Source organism: Artemia sp. Qi Xiang Cuo, chromosome 12 (genome assembly GCF_049724085.1).
Source record: "Artemia sp. Qi Xiang Cuo chromosome 12, ASM4972408v1, whole genome shotgun sequence".
NCBI lineage: Eukaryota > Metazoa > Arthropoda > Branchiopoda > Anostraca > Artemiidae > Artemia > Artemia sp. Qi Xiang Cuo.
In genome coordinates, this window is record NC_142805.1 from 57,699,979 (window position 1) to 57,725,425 (window position 25,447).

General features: G+C 35.2%; 1 protein-coding gene across 1 annotated transcript in view; it reads left to right on the forward strand.

Moving 5' to 3' along the window:
- Mcr (macroglobulin complement-related) overlaps positions 1-25,447 on the forward strand; it is a 205,527-nt gene that overhangs the window by 72,981 nt on the left and 107,099 nt on the right. The window contains exon 5 of the mRNA XM_089097665.1: positions 10,823-11,057. Coding sequence (XP_088953791.1) covers positions 10,823-11,057 — 235 coding nt within the window. The remainder of the gene's footprint in view (positions 1-10,822; positions 11,058-25,447) is intronic.

The following is a 25,447-nucleotide window of genomic DNA, read 5'->3' on the forward strand; positions in this document are numbered from 1 at the left end:
CATATACGTAGTAATTTCTGTTCGTTTCAAGTTCTAATGTTGCTCCTTACTTTCAGTTGAAAAACTTGTTTTTTTAAATTTAATGTATATATATCAATAAAACTAGTACAAATAAACCAACTAGTTATGTTTCCCTATGTTTCTAGGATTATAGAAAACTAGCGCTTTACTGAAAACACAAAAGTCAAGTATAAAAAACAGGAATATTGATTTGGGAGTCAAAAGTAAGTATGTAGCCTTACAACAATAAACGAATCTATAAAGCTGACCCCTGTTGTAACATCAGTAACTTCAGTATAGGGCCTACAACTAAAATTATCTTATAAACACAAGCGTAAAATTAAATGTTTTTTAATAACCGCGAAGTAATTGAACAGCACAGAGAAATATTGCATTGATTTATCAGGTAGAATTTTGGTCTCGCCAGCTATAATACCAATAGTGAGTAATGTACAATCTTAAATTGTAAGAAATATGCTTTACTATTAATTGAAACGAAGGTCAAATAAGACATAATATGAACTCTGGAAATCTGATTATTTCTCTATACTACTACTACTACTAACAACTCACCACAACACCAAGCCGCCTGAGGCCAACACAGCTACGCACGCTCCTGCTCCCTTCCAATCTATTCAAAGCCTCCCTTTGCCCGCCCATGAAGTTCCCATTTCCTTTAAATCTTTCTTTATGACGACCTCCCACCCCAGACGAGGACGACCTGCTTTCCGTTTAGCCCTAGACGGTTGGCCAAAAAGAACAATCTTCGGCAATCTGCCATCCTTCATCCGCACACCGTGCCCTAGCCACCTCAACCTTTCGTTCATTATAGCCCTAGAGAGCGGTATTGAACCACATTTTTCGTATAGCTTATTGTTTGAAATACGGTCAGTCAGCCGTGTACCCAGAACAATCCTTAAGCAATTTCTCTGGAAAACATCCAGCAAATCTTCATCCGCTTTTCGGAGCGCCTATGCTTCAGAGCCATATTTGACAACTATCATCACTGTTGCTTCTAATATTCTAATCTTGGTTTGCAGACTTATCTGCCTATTTTTCCAACCTTTTTTTAACTTGGAAAAAACACCCTGAGCCTTGGCTATTCTACTTTTGACAATTTCACCACTCCAACCATCTTTACTAATAATACTACCAAGGTAAGTGAAGCTCTCCACCTGACCAATCTTTTCATTACCCAACTTCACCATTTTATTTTCAGTTATTCCTAGCCTTAGTGACTTAGTCTTTTTAACATTAATTTTCAAACCTATTCTAGCACCCTGAACTCGCAAAACCTCTAAAACTTCATTCATTTTGCTCCCACTGTCCACTAGGACGCTTAGATCATTAGAATAATCAAAGTCCTAGAGATATTTTCCTCCCGATTTTATTCCGTGGTCTCCCATTGCCTTTCCTGTGCTCCTTAAGACAAATTCCATCAAAATAATCCTTATAAAGGGGGATAGAACACAACCCTGCTTAACTCCTGATTCAATACAAAACCAGCTGCTTACCTCATTTCCTACCTATACAACAGTGTATAGGTATTATTTCTCTATACAACAGTGAATTTCAAGCTATGACACAAATTCTAAAGCTAGTCTATAGCAGGGATGGATCCAGGATTTTTTTAGGGGGGGGCAAAAAAGGTTGGTCCGATAAACTTGCGTTAGGAGCAAGTTTAATTAACGCAATTTTGCATTAATTAAGTAAATTACACTACTTTTACCGCCCCTGGTAGTCCTAATACTATCAAGATGGCTTTATTTCGAACTTGTCTGCAAACTAATCATGAAATGCCCTTTTCAGAACCAAAACGAGAGCTAGTCATTCAACTGAGCCATTGTGCAGAAGGGATACCAATATTAAACGTAAAAAAAAAAAAAAAAAAAATAAAGTAACAATCCTAAAATGGATTGTTGCTTTATCTTAAAAGGGATTGATAATATTCTTATTCTGTAAAAAGTGTCCGTAATTAGTTTGCTTTTACTGTACCAAAACTCCTATATTATTTTGTTTTCAGTAAAGCGCTAGTTTTCTATAATTCTAAAGCTTAGGGAAACATAATTAGTTGGTTTATTTGTACTAGGTTTATGGATATATATTAGATAGTCTGTGAAGTAATAATTTTTGTCCGTTTTAAGGTGCAACTTTGCTCTTTACGTCCCTCGGAAAAACTTTGTTAATTAAATTAATCTTTTTTCGTTTTTGATTAAAATTTAATGTAGAAACAACGCTGCCATGATCTTTTTTATTTATAAGGAATAATACATGTTCATTTTAAGTTTTAATATCACTCCTTAGTTTCAGTTAAAGACTTATTTTTAATATAATTTCTAATTATCACCGATCTAGGGGAGATAAGACACCTCTAGAAAATGCTGCAAACATCCTTGACAGCTACGAAAAACTTTCGGTCTATAACATAAAGTACATTATTCATACTTCACAAAATAGTACATGTTGTCAGGAATGTTTGTTTTTCGATGAGCAAAAGGCTGTTTTTTTACTTGGCCAACTTCGCGTGAAAAAAACCATAATTATTATTGTTATTATTTATTTCTAACCCACACTGTACAGAGGTGCAATACGTGGAGTATCACGAGGAAAAACACATAAAATGCAACTCAAATCAATATAGAAATCAAAGATTACCAGTTACAGTGTAATACATAAAATTTAAAAGCAACTACAACAAAAGAGAAATACCATGAGAGGAGGGGGAAAAGAAGAAGAGAAAAAAAAAAACTCACAACTTGCAGAATCTAATAAGCAGTAATATACATAAATCTTTACACAAGCTGTCATTATTGTTATCATTATTTGAATTTTACTCACTCTTTACAATACTAAAAGATGTGGAGTGACCAAACAAAGAATGAAGACAGGGCTTTATAAATCACCTGCTGACTAACAGAAACTAGAAGGCTACTGTACCAGAAGAGAGCTGTTTAAGGGCTCATTTAAAAGCTTATATTTATGCCTAATCGCTTTTTATAAATTTGAATTGATAGCACATTCCCATAAACTGCACTTACGATTGTTTTCCCCCTTTTTTTTAATGAAAAAGGTGTCTTGTCGAATGAAATTACCAAAAAAAGATGTTTTTCAAAATCTAGGCAGGAGCAAAAAACTAAGGGGGCAAGGACGTTCATCCCCTCAATTACCGCCGTTAGAACAAGCACACAGGCTTCATCACAGGGTGAAGTTTGGAGTTTCAATTCAAAACTGTCACAGTAGTACCTGTTTTGTACTTAAGAGCTTTTCCACTTAAGAAGTGGCACCAAAAGTGTTGTTTTCAGTGCTATATCACATTTACGAATGGTAAAATTGAACAAAAAATCACGTATATATGAGCAATAGCTTTCACATGAGCCATTAAGCATCACTCTTATAAATCCTAATAGCCCAATAGCCCCAGCTTTTCCGCCTGAGATACGGAACCGAAAGTGCCGTTTTTAGTGCCATTTGGAACTTGCAGATGGCGGAATTTATAGGAAGAACGTAAATATGAGCAATATCTCTTATATGAGCTATAAAAAATCCGTCTATGATGCTCTGGTAACCTGCTAGTGCCACCCCTTGAGAAATGGCACAAAAAGTGCCTATTTAGTGCCATATGGCACTCGCAGATGGCGGAATTTATAAAAAGCACGTAGAAAAAAAACCAGAGACAGGTCACTGCTACCGATGCAAAAAAGTGGGTTTCCTTGTTTTTCAAGGAGGGGGACTGTAATTTCCGTGTGTTAGGTTTTTGACCATACTGATTCCAATAATGCACTTATTCATTTTGATCTGGCGCCATATTCTAGGGGTTTCAGGCTTTCTTTGAAAATCACCATACATTTTTTTTGCAATAAACTTTTATTTTTGAGACAAATCGAAATAATAGTTACCATTCCTGAAGCAGCGTCAGATGGCAATTTTTTTCTCACTATAGGCAGTTTTTTTTACACCGTGTTTTTTAGCTTTTGGGTACTATGGGCTGTTGTTCGCTCTTTACTAGGTTGCAGCTGCCGCTGCAACCGTGATAAATTCTAACATCTGAGCACAGTTTATATAATTAGCAGTATGATCAATCTCTATCTCACCCATTATAAAAACCCGGACCGGGGTGCGAGTGCTCCGGAGAACGTTTTGGCAGATATAAACATAGGCGGTATCAGATCTTTTCACGGGTAGACAAGTCAGATTTCTCTTGGACGCGAAACTTGGCTTCAACGTTGGAACACTAATTTTGAAGAAACTAATTTTAAATTAATTTATTCCAGTACATACATGAAAACCGGTAGTTAGTAGTGTAATGTTATTATTAGATGTTTTTAGGAATTAAAAATAGGTTTCGAAGTCTCAAGTTGGTTTCAAAGGCATTTTGAGAAAGTTTCTGCCAAAATAAGTGTTCCAGGGTAATTGGACCGCTGATGGCAGATCAAATGAGAGGAGCTGTTTGTACGCGCCGATATAAATATATATATATATATATATATATATATATATATATATATATATATATATATATATATATATATATATATATATATATATATATATATATATATATATATATATATATATATATATATATATATATATATATATATATATATATATATATATATATATATATATATATATATATATATATATATACACTACGAAAACTTTACGAAAAAGAAAGTTTTTTTAAAGAAAAGTAAAGGCCATATTAAACTTAAGATCAGTAGAAATAGAAGCCTACAATAATTCAAACTCGAAACGACCAGAAATTATTATTAAAGAATAAAAAAGGAAAGGAGAATAATTGGTATGGCGGTAACACTGCATATAAATTTATATGAATGTATATAGCCTATAGTGGGCTGTAATAATGCAAAAGGTAAATATAACATTGGTTTAAGAATGGAAAGAAAGACAAGGAATAAATTTACGACGATAATCAAGTAAAAAATAAGTTTTATTTGAACAATGCCATAAAGCGATGACATTTGATTATGATCTGAGATTATTATCTGAGAAAATAAATATCACGACGTGAAAAAAAAAATGATAAACTATCCAGTTGCGGATCCAGAGGGGGGGCGAGGGTTACCTGCGTAAAGTAGTCTAAAGTAGTGTAATTTACCTAATTAACGCAAGTTTGCATTAATTGAACTTGCTCCTAACGTAAGTTTGTCGGATCAACCTATTTTGCGCCCCCTCCCTAAAAAAATCCTGGATCCGTCCGTGAAACCATCACACCTGCTCCACCAGGTATTAGAAGAAGAAAAAATTCCTTATTTTCACAAAATTCATCAACCCCCCCGCCCCCTTTTTTATAAAATCCTACATAGGCCGATCAGTTGAGTCCACGTAAATAATATATTAAGTCATAATTTGTATATAAATTAATTAATACCTGTGAGATGGGACACTTGCAAACCACTTGGCTGGCTCACCAAGTTTTTTTCTGCTTTCGCAATTACGAATAATGCACTTGGTAACCATTTCTCAGTGATTGACGATAACAGACTAATCCGCTAAGGCAGAAATAAGTGGGAGGAGCTTTTTGTTTGCACCGAGACCGAAGACCAGAAATGATCTGCGATACTGTCTTACTGTCTATAAACTGTGCATCTGAGAGTTTAATGGTTATTAACTATATGAATATGAACAGTAAAAATATGCTGTTGTTTAAGCTTTCCCGTCAAATATCTGGTATCTTTAACTTAATATGAACAGAGGTGCTCCCTGATTCATCTAACCCTGAATAATGTCATTAGTCATTTTGTCCAAAGTTGGCAAGTGCATTCCACCACCCTTTTGCTGTAAACTTACCATCACTTCCTTGCATGTTGGAACGTATGATACAAGTATCAAGTTATTGTCGAGTCGTGGTTAGAATTTAATTAATTGCCTTTAGGTTTTCCTTATTGCTTCATCTATAAAACATTATTGCTAAAAGCCGTCCCAAATTCAATTAAATCTTTGATTTAGTAATTGTGATATACACAGAGCTCAGGCTCGGGCACGTACGTATTTTTTTGAGGGGTTGGGTGGGATGACGGTGGACTTAGATCTGAAAAGTTGAAAACATTGGTGTATCGTATGGGGAAATGTCACAAATTATAGAAAATTTCAAGATTCTGGTGGCAAGGCTGTATCCAGGATGTTTGTTCGGGGGGGGGGGGGGTACAAAAAGATTTAAAATATATCTTTATGCATTTTTGTTACGTGTCTACGAGTCGGGCAAACATTTTTTGGGGTATTGGGTTCAAACCCTCTAACTCCTCCCCTTTCTGGTGGGCCTTTTATACGGCCTTTTCTGGTGGGAGCTCTTCTCTCTAGTACGTGTCTCCTCAGGTTAGATTTTATTGGGGGATGGTCATCTTTCATTTATAAATTTCATCAGTTGGACTCTTTGTTTCCAGACTTTAAGCTTCTAGATGCGTTTTTGAGTTCAAGAGCCCCTTCACAGTCCCTTGAACCTTTAAATTGTTTTCTTAACCTTGAACTCTTTTGCTCTAAAGGGCTGAGCCACTGACAAGGGACATTCCTAGCACTAGACCTGACAACTGGGTCGAGTCACTAAACTTATTGGCTATTGGTTTTTTCTGGTTCATAAATTACATAAATATGCGGACAAACGAATATTATTTTTAGCGCTTTAATGAAGAAAGTGCTTTATAAAGTGCTCTGAATCTAGCATCAATATGAAAATGATTGAGCTCAGTAGAGTAATTCAGCAACTAGATGAGTAAAACACAAAAAGCTGGGGTGCCCTATGAACACACTGGGGTGCCAGTGCCACTGGTGTGCCGCTGGGGTGCCTATAATGAACACACTGGGGTGCGAGTTGGGGAAGGGCTTCACCTCCTCCAGATTTTGAAAAACATATCTTCTGACATTTTCGTTGAGGAAAATAGAAAAAAGAATCGTTCCCCCCTAGTTTTTGAATAAAACTTTTGTAACTTTGTTAGAAAAGTCGAAGAAAGATCTCCCCCCCCACTTCTTACATTTTCATCAGTTGTTGAGTCTGTGAATAAATGGCATAAAAGAATGCCAAAAAATTAAAAAGATTAGTAGAATCAGTAAGAAACCGCTTGTAATACTCATTTTTATATCATATTTTACTCATTTACATATTTTAACAAGCAAAAAATTGATTGAGACTCGAACAATATTTTGGACACTTGGCGAGATTAATAGGCGTGTATCATCACGATACACAAAATTAATGATAAAATTAATAATGTTCCAATTTCCCCCTTTGCGTGCTTCGTGATCATTTAAAATGATTATAATTCAAATTAAATGCTAATTAGACCGATATATCTACAAATTTTGTTCGGCATGCGAAGTAAAATTGAACAAAATCTATAGATAGTTTTGGCACGCAAAGGAACAAGGTTCCTCCTCCCTTGGCTAAGCGGGTTCTAATTTAATTCAACGCAGTACAGGGATCGGAACACCGAGCAACTTTACACACTGCCAACTCAACACAGGGTATATGCACCATAACCTATGAACACTCTTAGAGCTTAATCCCTGGGCCATTTTATAGTCTCACTTTTTTGAACAAATAAAAATCACGCGCACATACAGCGCCAATAATATACCACGTGCAATTGATCACTTATAGAGTTGAGCAATGTTCAAATTTTAAGTGTAATTATTTAAAAAAAATTCACAAAATAAGTTTTTCAAAGAAAAGTAAAGAACTCCATTAAACAAAAAATGAGCAAATAAAATCAAATAATCCACCAACCGTGTAACTACCACGCATTGGTATTGATAAACAAATGAAACCCAAAACGAACAGAAATTGCAATTAAAAACCGAGTCAAACTCAAAACGAATAGAAACTAACATGAGTTAGGCTCAAAACCCCTATGCCTTCCCAAGGCCAAAACATAATTTGCACTTTACTGATAAAATATAAATATTTTTACTTTTATAACTTTAATAAATCAAATAATATTAATATTTTGACTAATAAATATCAGTATATTATCACTTGCGACTATTAAAAAGGGCACTAGCCATTTCAATTTCCAATCGAATGAACCCTTTTTGAAGTTTCTACGACAACGCGTTCTATAAAAACCTTATATGCCCTCAGGGCATAGATTACAACCCTTGCTCTGAGGGCTGTGGGGGTTTGTCATCCTCAAAGACCTAATTTCCAAAACTCAACTACGTTGAACAAAATGGCTATCTTAAAATTTTGATTGGATGTGTTTGGGGAAAAAGTGGGCGTGAGACGGGTGCTAGTTGCCGTCCAATCACTTTCGACCATTAAAAAGGGTACTAGCCCTTTGAATTTCCAATCGAATGTGCCAGAAGTGTCCTGCTCAAAGGTATAATTTCCTAAACTTTAAACTGCATGGAACAAAATGGCTATTTCAAAATTTTGATTGGATGTGTTTGGGGAAATTGCGGGTGTGGAAGAGGCGTTAGCTGCCCTCTAATTACTGTCGAATGTTAAAAAGAGCACTAGTCATTTCAATTTCCAATCGAATGAGTCCTTTTTGAAGTTTCTACGACAACGCTTTCTATATAATCCTTATATGCCCCCAGGGCATAACTTACAACCCTTGCCCTGAGGGCTGTGGGGGACTCTCCTCCTCAAAAACATAATTTCTGTCTGGAAATCAACTACACTGAACATAATAGCTATCTCAAAATTTTGATTGGATGTGTTTCGAGAAATGGTGGGCGTGGATGGGGCGTTCGTCACATTCCAATCACTTTCGACTATTAAAAAGGGCACAAGCCACTCCAATTTCCAATTGAATAAGCCCTTTTCGAAGTTTCTACGACAACTTCTTCAATACGAAGTGCCCTGGTCTAAAGGAAAAAAATAATAAATAATACGTTGTGCCAACATCGCTCTTATAGGCCCCCAGGGCATAACTTAAAACCCTTGTCCTGAGGGTTTTGGGGGAGGGTCCTCCTCAAAAATATATTTTCTCTGGAAATCAACCATGCTGAACAAAATTAGTATCTCGAAATTTTGATTGGATGTGTTTGGGGAAATGGTGGGCTTGGAAGGGGTCTTAGTTGCCTTCCAATCACTTTCGACTATAAAAAGGGCACAAGCCACTCCAATTTCCAATCAAATGAGCCTTTTTCGAAGTTTCTACGACAACTCCTTCGGAATGAAGTGCCCTGGTATGGAAAAAAACAAACCAAAAAATAAATAATACATTGTGCCAACATCGTTCTTTACTTAGGCAGCGCGATTGCGCTGCCCATGATATTTATGATTGACCAACAAGCGTTAAGGTATAATTATTAAAAAATAAATTTTTTCAACTAAAAAAAAACATTTCAATATAATTAAAAAAATCAAATAAGGAAAGATCGAAGTTTGGATACTGCATACTTTCGCTTGTCAGACGCAAGGACCTTAATGGCCAAGAAGCGGCGATATTAAACTTGGCCGAAACAGCTGTTCCACTTTAATTTTCTGTTTCTGTACAATTTTAATGCTAATATCAAAGAAAAACATATATTATTCCTGTAAATAAAAATATTGTTATATCCGACAAGTATCATTTTTATATATGACGTCGGTTAAAAATAAAATATTTTTATTATGTGCGACGCTTGTAGAGGATGTTCCTAGGGTGTTATCATCGCCTTATAATTTTTTTTTCGATGTTTTTTGTTAGTGTTTTAGTTGTCTTTGTTTTATAACACAGACAACTATGTTTTTTTTTTTTTTTTTTTTTTTGTTCTATGTTTTTTGTTTAGTGTTTTAGTTGTCTGTGATCTTTATTTTTTATGTTTGGTTTTATGCTGATGTTTAGTTTTGTTTCTGGCTCTTTTTTCTTTCAATTACTCCACGAGTGTCAAATATATTTTTTTATGATGTTGGCTATGAACAAATTATTATTTGTACATTTGAATTTTTTTTCAAATGACGCGAATATGGCATGCCTAAGGCATAAAACAGGTCACGGAATAGAAGACGGATGTATCAATTTTTGTTTGCCGACAATTTCTACTTGCAAAATTAAAAAACCCACGGTTGGTACTGTCGTGTATCTCCTTTGTTTAAAGCTTTTCATCTGGGAAAATAAACAAGAACAAAGTAAGCAGCTAATTAGATGAAGAGAGATAAGGGAAAAGGTTGATTAATATCTCACAGATTGATTTGCACAGACCACCGAAAACTGTAAATATCTGATTTTTGGTTCTGACTATGTCCATAAGATACGGAGGTAATATTTTTTTTTTTTTAAATCACTATCATAACCTCTAATAGAGCCGAATTCCCTTCTTACACCAAGAAAAAAAAATCAATAAAAGAAATAGTAAACAAACATTAGAAACTAGATTAAATGAAATTATCATGCATAAAATTACCTATAAGTTTATTTTTAGTTTAATTTGGTTTTCGGGAGTTTGATTTTAGTTCTATTTTCAGTTGGTATATCTAAAAGAAGTAACTTCTGAAATACGATGCTATGTATATTTTAACTGGTTTGCAGCCCCCCCCCCAATTTCAATTCAAATTTAAATATTAGTATATGTTTGTCTAATTTCGATATAAGGCTGACTGATTTAATCATTTTAATTATTGACTTAATGACTTTTCCTAATATTTCTTAATATTTTGATATAACTCATATTAATATATCGACTTATATTACATATATTATATATAGTCTACTAATACTGTATGACTTGTTGATTAATATTATAATTAGTAACATATTAATGATGAATAATATGTACAATTGTTATTTAATATATTAATTAATAATATATGTAATAACATATTAACTTATATAAACATATATATTTATATAATAATATTGACTTGTTACTATTTTAGTCCAACTTTGGATCCGTAAGCTTGGAATATATTTTATCAAATCAGCCTGTATATGGGAAATGGACAATAAGGATTGTAGCCCAGGGACAAGTAGAAGAAACACACTTCTTTGTAGAGGAATATTACCAAACACGATTTGAAGTCAATGTCACCATGCCCTCTTTTGTTTTTGATACTGAAGATTATATCACAGGATCGGTTATGTCTAATTATACGAGTGGAAGTCCAGTCAAAGGTTTGAAATTTTGCTAATTGAATGAAATTTGCAAGATAATTTTCGCAACCTGGCTAGCAAAGCGAGCTTCCCTTTTCATTAATATTTGTGTTCAGTATAATGCTGAAAAATGGATAGATAGATATTTAATGTTGAAAATCCACAAGGGCCATGGCTACAAAAAAAATTGTACATTTAATATTGTTTCCATCCCCTTTCTCCTCCTTTGCCCTTTGTAGGCCTTCCTCCTTTACCCTCATTTGATCCTATTACAGAAAGGAGCAACTCATTTGGCCCCACATTAGGCTACTTTTAAATAATTCTTTATCACTTGAAAATAATTCGTTCCTTAAATCCTGTAATCCGCGAGTAATAAGGTAAAGCAGTTCTCCAAACTTCTCTCCAGCTTCTCCAAACAGGACGTGGTCCATCACGCTTACCCTATTTAAATATTTCCTTCTTTCTCCAAGTGCTAGAAAATTACCCATCCCTGATATATACCACTTAATTTCTTTGCTTTCCAAGCTTGCTTTGAAATAAATATTTGCGCTGTGACAAGAACAATGCCGGGGCTGCATTAAAGTGGATAGAATTAGAATTAGGCTTGATAACAGCGCCGATTATGTGTCTCATTCAAAGTTCCTTTAACATTGAGCGCGTTCGAGCATCCGTTATCCGACTTATCCGCCTAATATTAACTTCCCTGGATGTAACCTATAAAAGACAACAAAAAATACTAATCATGCAACTGGTCAATTGAAACGCTATAGATAGCTATGCGAATCAGTGTTTCCATTGGCTCCTTTTATAAGCCGTTAACCGTCAGAAATTTTCGTTAAAAATCCATAGATGGTGTTCCGAATTCAGTAGAATTTTCACAAGCCACTAGGTGCCACGAAAATCTCATGGTTCAAGAACAAAATCGAACAAGAAAAAACGACAGTCTTTTCTGTCCCAATCGTTCACAGTTACAAGATTGGAATTTCGCCCGGATTAGAATCTTTTTGCTCTTTTGCTGGCTAGTAAGGTTCTCCAAACTTTTCTTTTTTGTAAAAGTTTGGCCTAAAACCCTTATGACAAAAAGTACCAATGCCCAATATCACAGACGAAAAAAGTAGTTGATCCAATTGTATCAAAATTTCGGTATGACGACCCGTTGATCGTCGAACTGAAAATAAGAATTCTCTGATGATTTGGAAATTTTGAGATAGCTATTTGATTCAGCAAAGTTAGAAATTCCAGTAACTGTGCCCTTGGGAATGACAAGAACCCCTATAGCCTTTGTGGAAAGGAATATATGTATGTATGTATGTATTTCCAAAAAAAGACATCGGGCCATAGGAAAAAAAACAGACCGTAAACATAACAAAACCAACAAAAAAAACATAAATAAATTAAAAGAAAAAACGTACTTGTATATGAATCTTCACGAAAATAATTATAGAGATAGGACCTACATCTTTCACAATGTATCAGCCCTTCATCAACACACCTAGCCAAATTCCTTAATGTCATTTTAACTCGTGATCCTACAATCCCTTCCACCCACCTTCTATCTGCCAACATTAACGAAAAACAGTCATTTCTCAGATCCGCCAATTCCTTACAATTCCCCCAAAAGTGAAAAATATCCTCATCATCTTCCCCACACATATATGTTTCACAACTTGCTCATAGTTCACATATACTATTTGTCAATAGGAAATATACGCTTTTTTTTAGGGGGGTTCAGAAGCAAGAATTTTACTGGGGGGGGGGAGAGACTCTATGGAATTGTCCAGTAGGAATTTTACACGGGGGAAGGAAAGGGGAGTTCATGGTATTATTTGAAAAAAAGGTAAGAAATTAAATTAATAAAAAAAAAACAATTTTTTTCAACTGAAAGTTTTTGGAACATTATAGAAACTTTAAATGAACCGAAATGTTTCCGTATATTGAGGCCACCCCTTACTCAATCTTCACTCTTTACGCTAAATTTTGACTTTTTGTCGATTTAAATGAGATGTTTTTTTTTAATGAACTTTAAGTCTTTAGCGAGAAGAGGGAGGGTTGAGGATGGGGTGACCCTCTCCTCAAATGCGGAATACTTTATGTTCGCTTTAAGTTTTAATGTTGTCTTTATTTTCAGTTGATAAAACATGTTTTTTTTTTAAATTTAAATTACGGTCAGGATTTCTCCCAGATATATCTTATGGGAATATGTACCAGGTTATTTCGTCAACTTGAATGTTACGTAAATTAAAATGCGAAATGTTTCAAATTGTTTTTAATGTACTGTTGGTCACTCACTCCCTACGTAAGTAGTACGTAGTATCTACGTAGTACGTAGTACGTACTAGTATTTAGTACGTAGAAAGTACAATTTTTACTCTGACTATTTGGTGTCAATATTTCGGCCGGGCACTTACGCAGGGAGTGGGGGAGGCTCCGAGCCAAGAGTATTCCGAAGCATTGAATTCCAATGTTTTTTTTTATTTATTTGATAGTATTCATGTAATTTGCCTGTTCATCATAAAATTGTACCCTGCAATCTGCCCCTTCCCCAACATGACTTCTTGTATATGTGCCTTGATGCGACCCTCAAGATGAAAGAGTTTGTCGCCGTTATCCTGCTTTACTGGATTATTGATTTGTACGCTAAATATTTCGTATGTCGAAACAGGGGTCTCGACGTTCTCCCCCCCCCCCACCGGAAATTGCCCTTAAAGAAATTAAAATAAACATGCCTCTTAAAATAGATAGTTCTTTTATTTCGGCATAATACCCAATATTTTTTTTAGTTAGACTACATATTCTTTATATTGGCATTATACCGAAATAAAAGAGGTAGCCTACCTATGTTGTACTTTCTCTTTGACTGTTCAATTTTGCATGCAGGGGAATTTTCCGCGAAAGGGGGGGTCCTGAAATTAACTAAAGAATATAGGGTCCAGGCACGTACGCAGGAATTTGTTTCGGGGGGGGGGGCAAATCCTTAAAACCCATTATTCTGTGAGGAAAATCTGAAAATTATGGGAAAATGAAAAAAATCGTGATATTTCGGGGGGGAGGGGCGGGCCTGGAGGCCCCCCCCCCCTGCGTACGTCCCTGTCACAGGCACAAACCCTAGATTTTTAACTTAAAACCTTATCTGATTTCATACAAAGTTCATTTGCGACCATTCTAACCATTTACATAAATTGGTAATTTTGTTTTCCCTGTTGATTTCAAAGTTATGATACAACCTGGCTGAAAGTTATCTGTAGCTTTGTTCAAATGTAAGCAATCCGTTTCGGTTAATTAGATACGGGTTCTGTGCACCTGCCGCCGTCGGAACTCGGCTGACACGCTTGGGTAGCACGAACGCGGCAAGTTGTGTTGTCTACCGGGGAAGGATCGGATTTCCTGATTCGACTCTAGAATTGCGTTATTATTTACTTTGCATGTGTTAAGCCGGCTGAAACACTAGGGTAGAGGGGTCTCGGTTATTAATTAATAGCTAGTAAAATAGGAATTCCAATTCGATACATATACATACAAACATGGTATACAGAGGGGGCGAAAGGATCCAGGAAAAAATCATGGATACTAACTTGCTTACATATATATATATATATATATATATATATATTTTATATATATATATATATATATATATATATATATATATATATATATATATATATATATATATATATATATATATATATATATATATATATATATATATATATATATATATATATATATATATATATATATATATATATATATATATATATATATATATATATATATATATTGCTAATGAAATAAAACAGAATAGGATGAAAATAAAATAGGGTAGCCTACTAGTGCATTATACCTAACACAGCGCTATATACTGTCCAGGAAATGCATACATGGAGACCCGTAAAACGGGTATTTGCTATCTAAATTGATCGCAAAGCGTGGTTCCTCATTGAATTTACAATATTTAAACTATTGTTTTTTGGGGTTTAGGGGGGGGGAGATACCTATGTTAGGTTATGTTACCTATTTAATATATGCTATGCTTGGGGGAGCGCACTCACTCGTGTAATAATTTCGGTTCGTTTTAAGTTTTAATGTCGCTCCTTACCTTCAGTTGAAAAAAACTTGTTTTTTTATTTTATTTTTGATCGTTTTTTTTAAAAATGGTGGGAAATCTGGCGTCCCCTTCGTGGAAAATTCCCTTCCCCCATGAAAAATTTCTCCATGGAAATATCCTCCCACATAACCCCCACCGCCCGACCCCCCACCAGAAAAAATGCCCCTGAAAACGTCTGTATACTTCCCAATAACCAATACTATATGTAAACAGTGGGCAAAGTTCACAACTTTCAGCCCTTCTCCCAAGGACTGCGGGGAATTAAGTCGTCCTTAAAGACATAGTTATTAGATTTTTCTACTATGCTGAACAAAATGCCTCAAATTTTGTGACAAATGGCAAAATCTCAAAATTTTGATCGGGTGATTTTGGGAAAAAATGAGCGTTGGAGGGGGCCTAGTTGCCCTCAATTTTTTTTGTCACTTAAAAAGGGCATTATAACTTTTAATTTCCGTTCGATTGAGCCCTCTCCCGATGATCTAGGCCCACCGGATCGATACGATCAACCCTGAAAAAAAAAAAAAACGCATCCGTTATCTTTCTTCTGGAAAAAATACAAAATTCCACATTTTTGCAGATATGAGCTTGAAACCTCTATAGCAGGGTTCTTTGATACGCTGAATCTGATGGTAGATTAAGATTCTCTGACTTTTTTTTTGGGGGGGGTCCCCTTTTTTCGAAAATAAGGCAAATTTTCTCAGGATCGTAACTTTTGATGGGTAAGACTAAACTTCATGAAACTTATATATTTGAAATCAGCATAAAAATCTGATTCTTTTGATGCATCTATTCTATTGTATCAAAATTCCGTTTTTTAGAGTTTCGGTTACTATTGAGCCTGGTCGCTCCTTTCTTACTGTTCGTTACCACGAACTGCTTGACCACGAAACTATGATGGTTAATTATCAATTACAGAGAAACTTCAGCTTCAACTCTGGTGCTTTGCACAATCAAATATACAATTTTCAAAGCAGAACCCTGTCCCCAGTGGGCCTACTATCTTTTAAGCCAACTAATTTTCTTAACCTACCAGGATTTTACTAAGCTAACCTAGGCCCTTCTTAATGGTGACTGGATTTTGACTAATTAATTCTCTAAAATAAAAATTCTGATTAACACTTGCAGAGAATTTTTAACTTTAACCCTATTACATCGCAGGAGCGTCCTATCAAATATGTAAGTCTTCGATTCTTTTTTTTTATTAAATAAAAATAACAGGTTTTTTAAACTGAAAGTAAGGAGCGACATTAAAACTTAAAACGAACAGAAATTATTCCGTATATGAAAGGGGCTGTCCCCTACTCAACGCCTCGCTCTTTACGCTAAGGTTTTTATTGTTTTAAAAAATGAAGTTGTGAGACAGAGTCAAACTTTTGCGTAAAGAGCGAGGCGTTGAGGAGGGCATAGCCCCTTTCATATACGGAATAATTTCTGTTCGTTTAAGTTTTAATGTCGCTCCTTACTTTCAGTCTAAAAAACTTGTTTTTTTATTTAATTTTTGAACGTTTTTGAATAAATGCAGGTTTTGATCTTGGCTCACCGTACATGAATAATTAAAACAAAATTTTCATATTAATTTACTTTTATTAAGTTAAATGGCTTTCTCGAAACTTGTTTAATTTTATTTACGAACGTTTTTATTAGTAATAAATATACGCAACTCACAAATTAACTTACGTAACGAACTTCTATATTCATATATTTTTAATACGTGTATTAGGGGGTTCGCTCTCTAGTCAATACCTAGCTCTTTAAGCGAAATTTCGAATTTTGTTCCAATTCTTGAAAAATGACCGCTTAATCACAAAGGCTGTTAATTAGAATAAATAGCTCTTATGAAAGTACTAAAAAATCTTTGGCTTAAAGAGCGAGGCATTGACTACGGGGTGAACCCAATCATATGTGTAATATTTTCTGTTCGTTTAAAGTTTCGATGTTGCTGCTGTTGCAGTTGAAATAGTTGTTTTTTTATATTAAATGTCTGATCTTTTTTTAAATAATGCTGGGAAGTCCGGCGTCCCCTTCATAGCAATGTCCCTTCCCCCATGAGAACTTCCTTCATGGAAAGATTCTCCCACATAACCTCCGACCCACCGCCCCCCCCACTACCAGGAAAAATCTCCCCTGAAAACGTCTGTATACTTCCAAATAACCAATACTATCCGTTAACATTGGGTAAAGCTTACAACTTTCATCCCTCCCCCCCGGAACTTCGGAAGATTAAGACATCCTAAAAGACCTACTTATAATATTTTCGAACATGCTGAACAAAATGGCTATCTCAAAATTTTGATCAGGTGCCTTTGGAAAAAAAAGAACATGGGAGGGGGCCTAGGTGCCCTTCCATTTTTTGTCTTTTAAAAAGGGCACTAAAACTTTTAATTTCCATACAAATGAGCCCTCCCAAGACATTTTAGGACCACTGGGTCGATAAAATCACCCCTGGGGAAAAAAAACAAAAAAAAAACAAACAAACAAATAAACACGCACCCGTGATCTTTCTTCTGGCAAAAAAGGCAAAATTCCACATTTTTGTAGATGGGAGCTTGAAAACTCTACAGAAGGGTTCTCTGATACGCGGAATATGATGGTGTGATTTTCATTAAGGTTCTATAACTTTTAGGGGTCTTTCCCCCTTTTTCGAAAATCAGCCAAATTTTCTCAGGCGCGTAACTTTTTATGAGTTGGATTAAACTTGATGAAACTTATATATTTGAAATCAGCATTAAAATCTGATTCTTTTGATGTATCTATTTGTATCAAAATACCGTTTTCTAGAGTTTCGGTTTCCATTGAGCCGTTGTCGCTCCTTACTTACAGTTCGTTACCACGAACTGTTTGATACTTTTTATTGTAGTTGCCAGGCGGTACACTGAAGGTGGCGCTAGTATTTTTAGTTCCTAGTTAAATCCCATAGTTCCTAGTTAAATCACCGAAAGTCCAAATTGTCCTATAAGTTTCTCCCTCCCTTTGGTTCTAACTTCAGTCTGGCCCCTTTGCTCTCCTATATGGATGGGATATAAGAGGATTTCTTTCAGATCGGAAAGGATTAAGGAAAATAAACTTTTAGACCCCCTTTTCTCTAGGAATGGGTTCGCCCAACCGTGCGTACTGGAAGGAGTTCCCCACTTAAGAACTCATTGCTGAACAGTGTGTCTAGAACTAGAAAAAATGAGACTATAATTGATCTCATGGGAACTACAAATACCGTAGTGACTGGGTGGATGAAAGATGGGATTTTCGTATTTTCGTCAGTGCAAAGAATACAAACTGCAACAGATGGGATGTCCACTTACAGAAATTACATACACCATGTGCCGTGTGCCAAGCGTGGTGGTAGAAGCATGCCAAGTGTGGCGGAATCTGTGCTAAACGTGCTGGAAACTTTACCAAGCATAGAGGAAGCTGTGCTAAGTGTGGTAGAATTCTGTGGCACACATGGTGCTCCGAGTTGTGCACAATTACGCGGAAAACGAACACCCCTTCGACTGCAACTTTCTTGAACTAATGTGGTATTTTGTTTCGTGTATATAGTTTCGATATCATTAGTTATGTTAAACATTGTTATTAGGTGTTGGTTATCTCATTAAAAAAAGGACTGAAAAATAGCTGTTCAAGTTCCTTCTAGCTAGTATTGTTCGCAATTTTCACCTTTCGAAACTCATTAGCAGCTCACCTAAAACCAATTTCCCACCAACAACAAGTGATTAAAGGTCAAAATTCAGAAAATAATTAGAGGGCAAAGACAAATTAGAGAAAAGTCAATATTTAGGGATAGGAAATTAGGCTTACTGCATCTTTGACTTGGCTTTGACTTTATTCAATATAAACACACAAATAAAACACAACTCCAGGGATTGATCAATGAACCCTAGGGCCTAAATGTAGCCCCTGGAGAACTCGAGTATTCATTTAAATATTATCACTGATTATTGACGAAACAACAAAGTGTTAAACTTTGAAAAAAAAAAAAAAAAAAAAAAAAAAAAAAAAAAAAAAAAAAAAAACTGAAAAAAGGCACTGTGCACTACATAAAAAAGAGAGAATCCTCGTAAACATTATTCATTTGTACTAGTAGAAAGAAGATGTCTCTTATAGTTGTATCGAAATGACGGAACTGAAACAGAATCTTTTATTTCCAGCAGATTACTCTTCCATAATTTCACTCCAACGTGTTTGATAGAAAAAGCTGCTCTTTGCGTGTGACACATATCCAAGATAAGAGAAAAATGTGTAGATGACGACGTTGGATAAGCACGATAATCTGACGATAAATGAAAAAGGACAAGTTGGTCCTGGGGGTGCTAGACCATTCAAGTATTTATACATGAAAACAGCAGTTTGGAGCTGGCAAACTTGTCTTACTGTCTGCAACTGAGATTTAAGAAACACTTCTTTAATATTAAGTTTATTAAATAAATTGACTTTACAGCTCTATTTTGTAACATTTGAATTATCTTTAAATTATAACAGAAAGAATTAGCCCAAACGTAACAACTATATTGAATATAAGGATAAGCAAGAGTAAAATAAAGGGTTCGCAGAACTTTTTGCGGAAGGAAATGTTTAAGTCTGTACAAAATCCCAGCTACTCTTGCAATCTTTATAGATATTGAATTTACATGTTCTTTCCGTGACAATAATTCATCAATGATTACACCTAATTATTTAAATTTTGAAACCCTATATATTAAATATCCATCAGCTGTTAAAGATAGTTGAATGTTTACCTCTTTAATAGTAGAAAAAATCATGTAATTTGTTTTTTTCTAAATCTAATCACCGTTTTAAAAATGAGAACATGTATTTTGTATTTAACTGATTTTGAGCTTAGTAACCCCTCGCGTTGCTCTAAAACCTCCATAAATGTACTGTTACCCCCCCCCCTTTTTCTAAATTTTAAACAGGGATTTCCCGAATCCGTCCGAGGTGACCATCTTTCATGTGCAGGTATTGAATTAATAAGCATAATTTTGACACGTAAAACGAATATAGCCTATACCTTGCACAAGGCACGCGAGTGGGGCACGTGAGTGCTTCTGCCCCCGTTCCTAAATATTATTGATGCAATTTTCTTCATAGTATCTTATGTTGTTGCCCATGTGTCCTTGTTTTTACTATTGGGATAACTTTTGACCGAATCCAGAATTCGGACCCCTCCCCCTCCCGAACAATGTGTGCCTGTCTGCACTGAACCGCACAAAATATATTATGGTTTCAGTTACACTTGAGTAGTTGCCAGCCCTGTGTAGAGCTATAAATCTTTGCCTTGCGAAGAGAACGGTCACGCAAGTGTTATAAGCGATCATAAACTGACAATCATTTGTAATGAACAAGGTGAAATGGTGTTTTCATATTTTCTGCCAGTGTTCTAAAGCTGACTTATTTTTCACAGTTAGGGTGAGTGCAAATGTGAACAGGATGGCCAAATGGACGCGTTGATGTCAAAAGGACACATTCCCATGTGCCGGGACACAATGTCTTAAAAGGGAAGAAAGTGATACATTTTAGAAATTTGGGACATTAAAGGGCAAAAAAGGGACACATTTTGTAAAATTATCATATAGAACGGAACATTTCCCGGAACAAACCCCTTTTCTCATTTTGTTTGAACATCCAGGCTTTGCCCGAGATGTCATAAGTAGTTTTTTCTCAGCGTATCTGCTAATAACGGCCACTGTACATTTGACCGAAATATCCAGAGATTATTTTGTTGTGGTTCACTGCCTAATAAAAGGATTTTCCCTATTGAACTTATATTAATACCATCTGCACAAATGTGGAATTGTGTATTTTTGCCAGAAGAAAGATCACGGATGCTGGATGCATGTTTATTAGTTGAAGGGGGGAGTGGGAGATTTCCGGCATGATTTGGAAAACGATCAGAAATTAAATTAAAACAAGTCTTATTCAAATGAAAGTAGGCTAAGGAGAATTTTTTGGGCCTCATTGTCCGGAGGAAATTTTCTTGGGGGGGGGGGGAATTTTACGCAGGAGGAACTTTCCATGAAGGAGTTTTTGGGAGGGAAATTTTCCATGGAGGGGGGAGGCGAATTTCACGGTATTATTTGAGAAACGATCAGAAATTAAACAAAAAGCTTTTTTTCAATTGAAAGTAAAGAGCAACATTAAAACTTAACGAACGGAAACTATTCAGTATATCAGAGGGACTGTTTCCTTTCAATACCTCACTCTTGACGCTAAAGTTTGACTTTACCAAACTAATATAGCTAATTATAGTTATATTAATATAGCTAGTTAGTTAGAATAATTTAAAAAAAAGTAGTACGAAAAAGCTGGAAGAGCGGAGTATTGAGGAGGAGGGTGGCTTCCCTCATATACGGAATAATTTCTGTTACTTTTAAGTTTTAATGTTGCTTCTTACTTACATTTGAAAACTTGTGTTTTTTTTATTTAATTAGATCCTAAATGACCTAAAGTCTACCGGCGTTACCCAAGGGGAACAGGCTAAAAAAAATATAATAAAAAAAGCACCCATTTGGCAACCCTGTTCTAAAGTCTTTATGGTTAATTAAAGGATGCATCAAGCTAGTCATTGCGCCTACAGCCTTACAGAGCGGGTGAGCACACCTTCTATATGTACCCGGTAGTTAAGGGGGAGTGGGCGGGTGGTAGGTTACATAACAACTCTAATTAATTGTTGTCTTTGTTCATCTTTTTTTGCGCAATTAAAGAAATAGATTTATTTGAACTAATTAGCTAATTTGTTTAATGAAAGGAAAATGGAGTTTGTGTGTAAATTAGATATTGATAGTGTATACTGTCATCTACAGTGTTCTAACGAAAGAAAAACAGGGGTGCCAATTCACGAAACTGTTTGGGGGTAAAATTTATTCTTCAAAATTTGTGAGAGGGGTAATTTTCCTTTTTTTTCAATTTAGATACCGAAAAAAAGTGTTTTTCAACGAAAATAGCCTACCAAAGAAAGTTTTTTTTTTTAATCTGGAGGAGGTGCCCCTCAACCCCCCAATTGGTGTCACTGAAATTACTAAAATTGTTAATGGCTTGAAAAACTTGACCTCATGTGGACCAGATTCTATTCCTACTAAGGTAGTTAAATCTATTCTTCCTTCAATAGTTTTGCCTCTAACAAAACTTATTAATCTTTCATCTGAATGTGGAGTTTTTTCCAGAGGCTCTCAAGCGTGCTTGGATTATTGTTTTGTATAAAGTGGAGCAAGGAATGATCCAGCAAATTATCGACAAATTTTTATTTTATCAGTATATAGCAAAATCTGAAAAGGCTGTGCTTTCTCGTCTCCTTACTTTCCTAAAATTTAAATATTTTCTTCATGATTTTCAATGTGGTTTCCGAATGAAGCACTCCACTGAACATGCCTGTATGACCCTTTTGAATTTTATTCATTCTGCGTTAGGTTCGGGATTAATTCCGGCTGCCATATTCCTGGATATTCGCAAGGCATTCGATTTCTTAAGGTATATCTGCCCTGCGTCAATTTGTTAACAAAAACAAATTACCTGAAATAAGGACTAAAAGAGGAAGAAAAATACGAAAGGGGCTTTATTTGCTCGGCCACAGATTTTCAAACTACACAAGTAAGAAGTTTCTACACAAACACAAAGCCAGCAATTTTCTTCATGATTTTCTTTGCAATTTTCTTTTGATATAAAATTGTGTTCACTGTAACCCCCACAAAACAAATGCATTCATCGATACCAGGACAAATCGCATCCCATATTCAAAGTTAAATGGCTGTAAGACCAACATAATCAGGATTCTATTAAATGCTTCCTTCATCGGATATTTGTGAGGCATTCGATTTCTTAACCCCTGAAATTCTTCTATCGAAGATGTCTCATTTTGGCATAAGGGGAAATGTATTTTCTTGATTTTAGTTTTGTTTGAATGATAGGTTAATTTCTGTTGATCCACTTTTCCGTTCACCCTCACAGGTGAATTTTGGCGTCCCCAGGGATCAGTTTTAGGGCCTGTACTATTTTTGATTCATGCAAATGATCTTTATTATGTTGTAAGAAAGCAGAAACTTATTAATTGCTGTAGACTTTGTCCTCTTAAGCCTTCCCTTGCCCATAGTGGCAACTATAGTTCGCCTTCTTCTGATGTTCCTGTCTGTTTTGCTGATGACAGCACACTTGACACTTCTGGAAATTGCTAATCAGAGCTTCGATTAAATTTGGAAAATTTGTTTGATAGATTAATTTTATGGCTTGTTGCTAATTATCTTATCCTAAATTTTTTCAAGTTCAGTTTTTTTTTTTATCCCCAGTTATCCGAAATTCACCAGCCAAATGGGATAATTCATATATCTAAAGACCGATATGTTCATTTTTTTGGGCATCCTTGTTGATGAAAATCTATCTTTCAAGCGTCACATTGAGTTGATTAAAATGAAGATATGCAGAAGTCTCGGCATTTTAAGGAAATTAATTAAAAAAAACTTTTTCCACAAAATAAGTTTTTCAAAGAAAAGTAAAGAGCTCCATTAAACAAAAAATGAGGAAAAATAAAATCAAATAATCTACCAAGCTCGAAACTACCACAAATCAACATCGATAAATAATTGAAACCCAAAACGAACAGAAATTACAATAAATAACAGAGTCAAACTCAAAACGAGCAGAAATTAACATAAGCTGGGCTCAAAACCCCTATGCCTTCCCAAGGCCAGAACATAATTTGCACTTTACCGAAAAAAATATAAACGTTATTACTTTTACAACTTTAATAAATCAAATAATATTAACATATTGATTACTAAATATTAGTATATGTATGTTAAACTGACAATGCACATTCGTTTGTATTTTTTTCAATTAAAGTGCAAATTATTTTCTGGCCTTGGGGAGGCATAAGGGTTTTGAGCCCAACTTATGTTAATTTCTGCTCGTTTTGAGTTTGAGTCGGTTATTTATTGTAATTTCTGTTCGTTTTGGGTTACATTTATTTATCGATGCTGATTAGCGGTAGTTTTAAGCTTGGTAGATTATTTGATTTTATTTTTGCTCATTTTTTGTTTAGTGGAGTTCTTTACTTTTCTTTGAAAAACTTATTTTGTGGAAAAAGTTTTTTTTAATTAATTTCTGTTAGTTTTATATTGAAACAGTCCTTTCAGGGAAAAAGAAAATAATTCTTTAAATCTAATCGTTTTTTTAAGACTTTATAGTTTGGCCTGCTATTTGTATGCAGGAGAAAAATTTTCAGCAATTTTTAACAACATACACCCTTTAAAAATCTGGACACAAATAGTACCGTTTAATTTCGTTTCATACCTCCTCTAGTTGACCTGAAATGGAAAACTTGATACCATTCGCAAAAAAATCTACTTACTCTCTTTGATAGCTTGGATACACTTACGATATTTTGACTTGGTTAAATTTTAAGAGCAGAAGTAGCCCCAAAAGTTTGAACATAATACCCTCAGTCGTTTTTGGGATACTGCTGAGACGCCTTATTGAGAATTAGCATTAACACAGTACATTTTTATTTAATCTTAAGGCAACCTTTATTTTTTAAACATAAAGTTAAATGGGAGGGTGGGGGTGGTAGGGGGATTAGTTGCCCTACAATTACTTTCGATTATTAAAAAGGGGATCATCCCTTTCTATTTTCAATCGAACGAGCCCTTCTCGAAGTTCCTACGAAAAATCCTTCGATACGAAGTGCCCTGGTCTAAGCAACAACAACAACAACAAAAAATCATACATTATACCAACATCAATCTTTAATATAAAAATTTTAATCCTTCCAATCCCTTTCGACTATTAAAAAGGGCACTAGGCCTTTCGATTTCCAATGGAATAAGCCCCTTTTGAGTTTCTACGACAACGCTTTCTATAAACACCTTAGATGCCCCCGGAGCATAAATTACAACCCTTACCCTAAGGGCTGTGAGGGTGGTTGTCATCCTCAAAGACATAATTTCCAGAACTTTCAACTACGTTAAATAAAATGGCTATTTGAAAATTTTTATTGGATGTGTTTGGGAAAATGGGGGACGTGAGTGGGAAGTTAGTCGCTCTCTCATCCCTTTCAACTATTAAAAAAGGCACTAGCCCTTTCAATTTCCAGTCAAATGAGCCCTTTTGGAGTTTCTACGGCAACGCTTTCAGTAAAAACCTTATATGGCCCCAGGACATAACTTACAACCCTCGCCCTGAGGGCTAGGGGAAGGGGTTGTCATCCTCAAAGACCCAATTTCCAGAAATTTCTGCTGCGTTGGATAAAATGGCTATATGAAAATTTTGATTAAACGGTTTTAGAGAAATCGCTGGTTTAATAGGGGTTTTAACTACCCTCCAA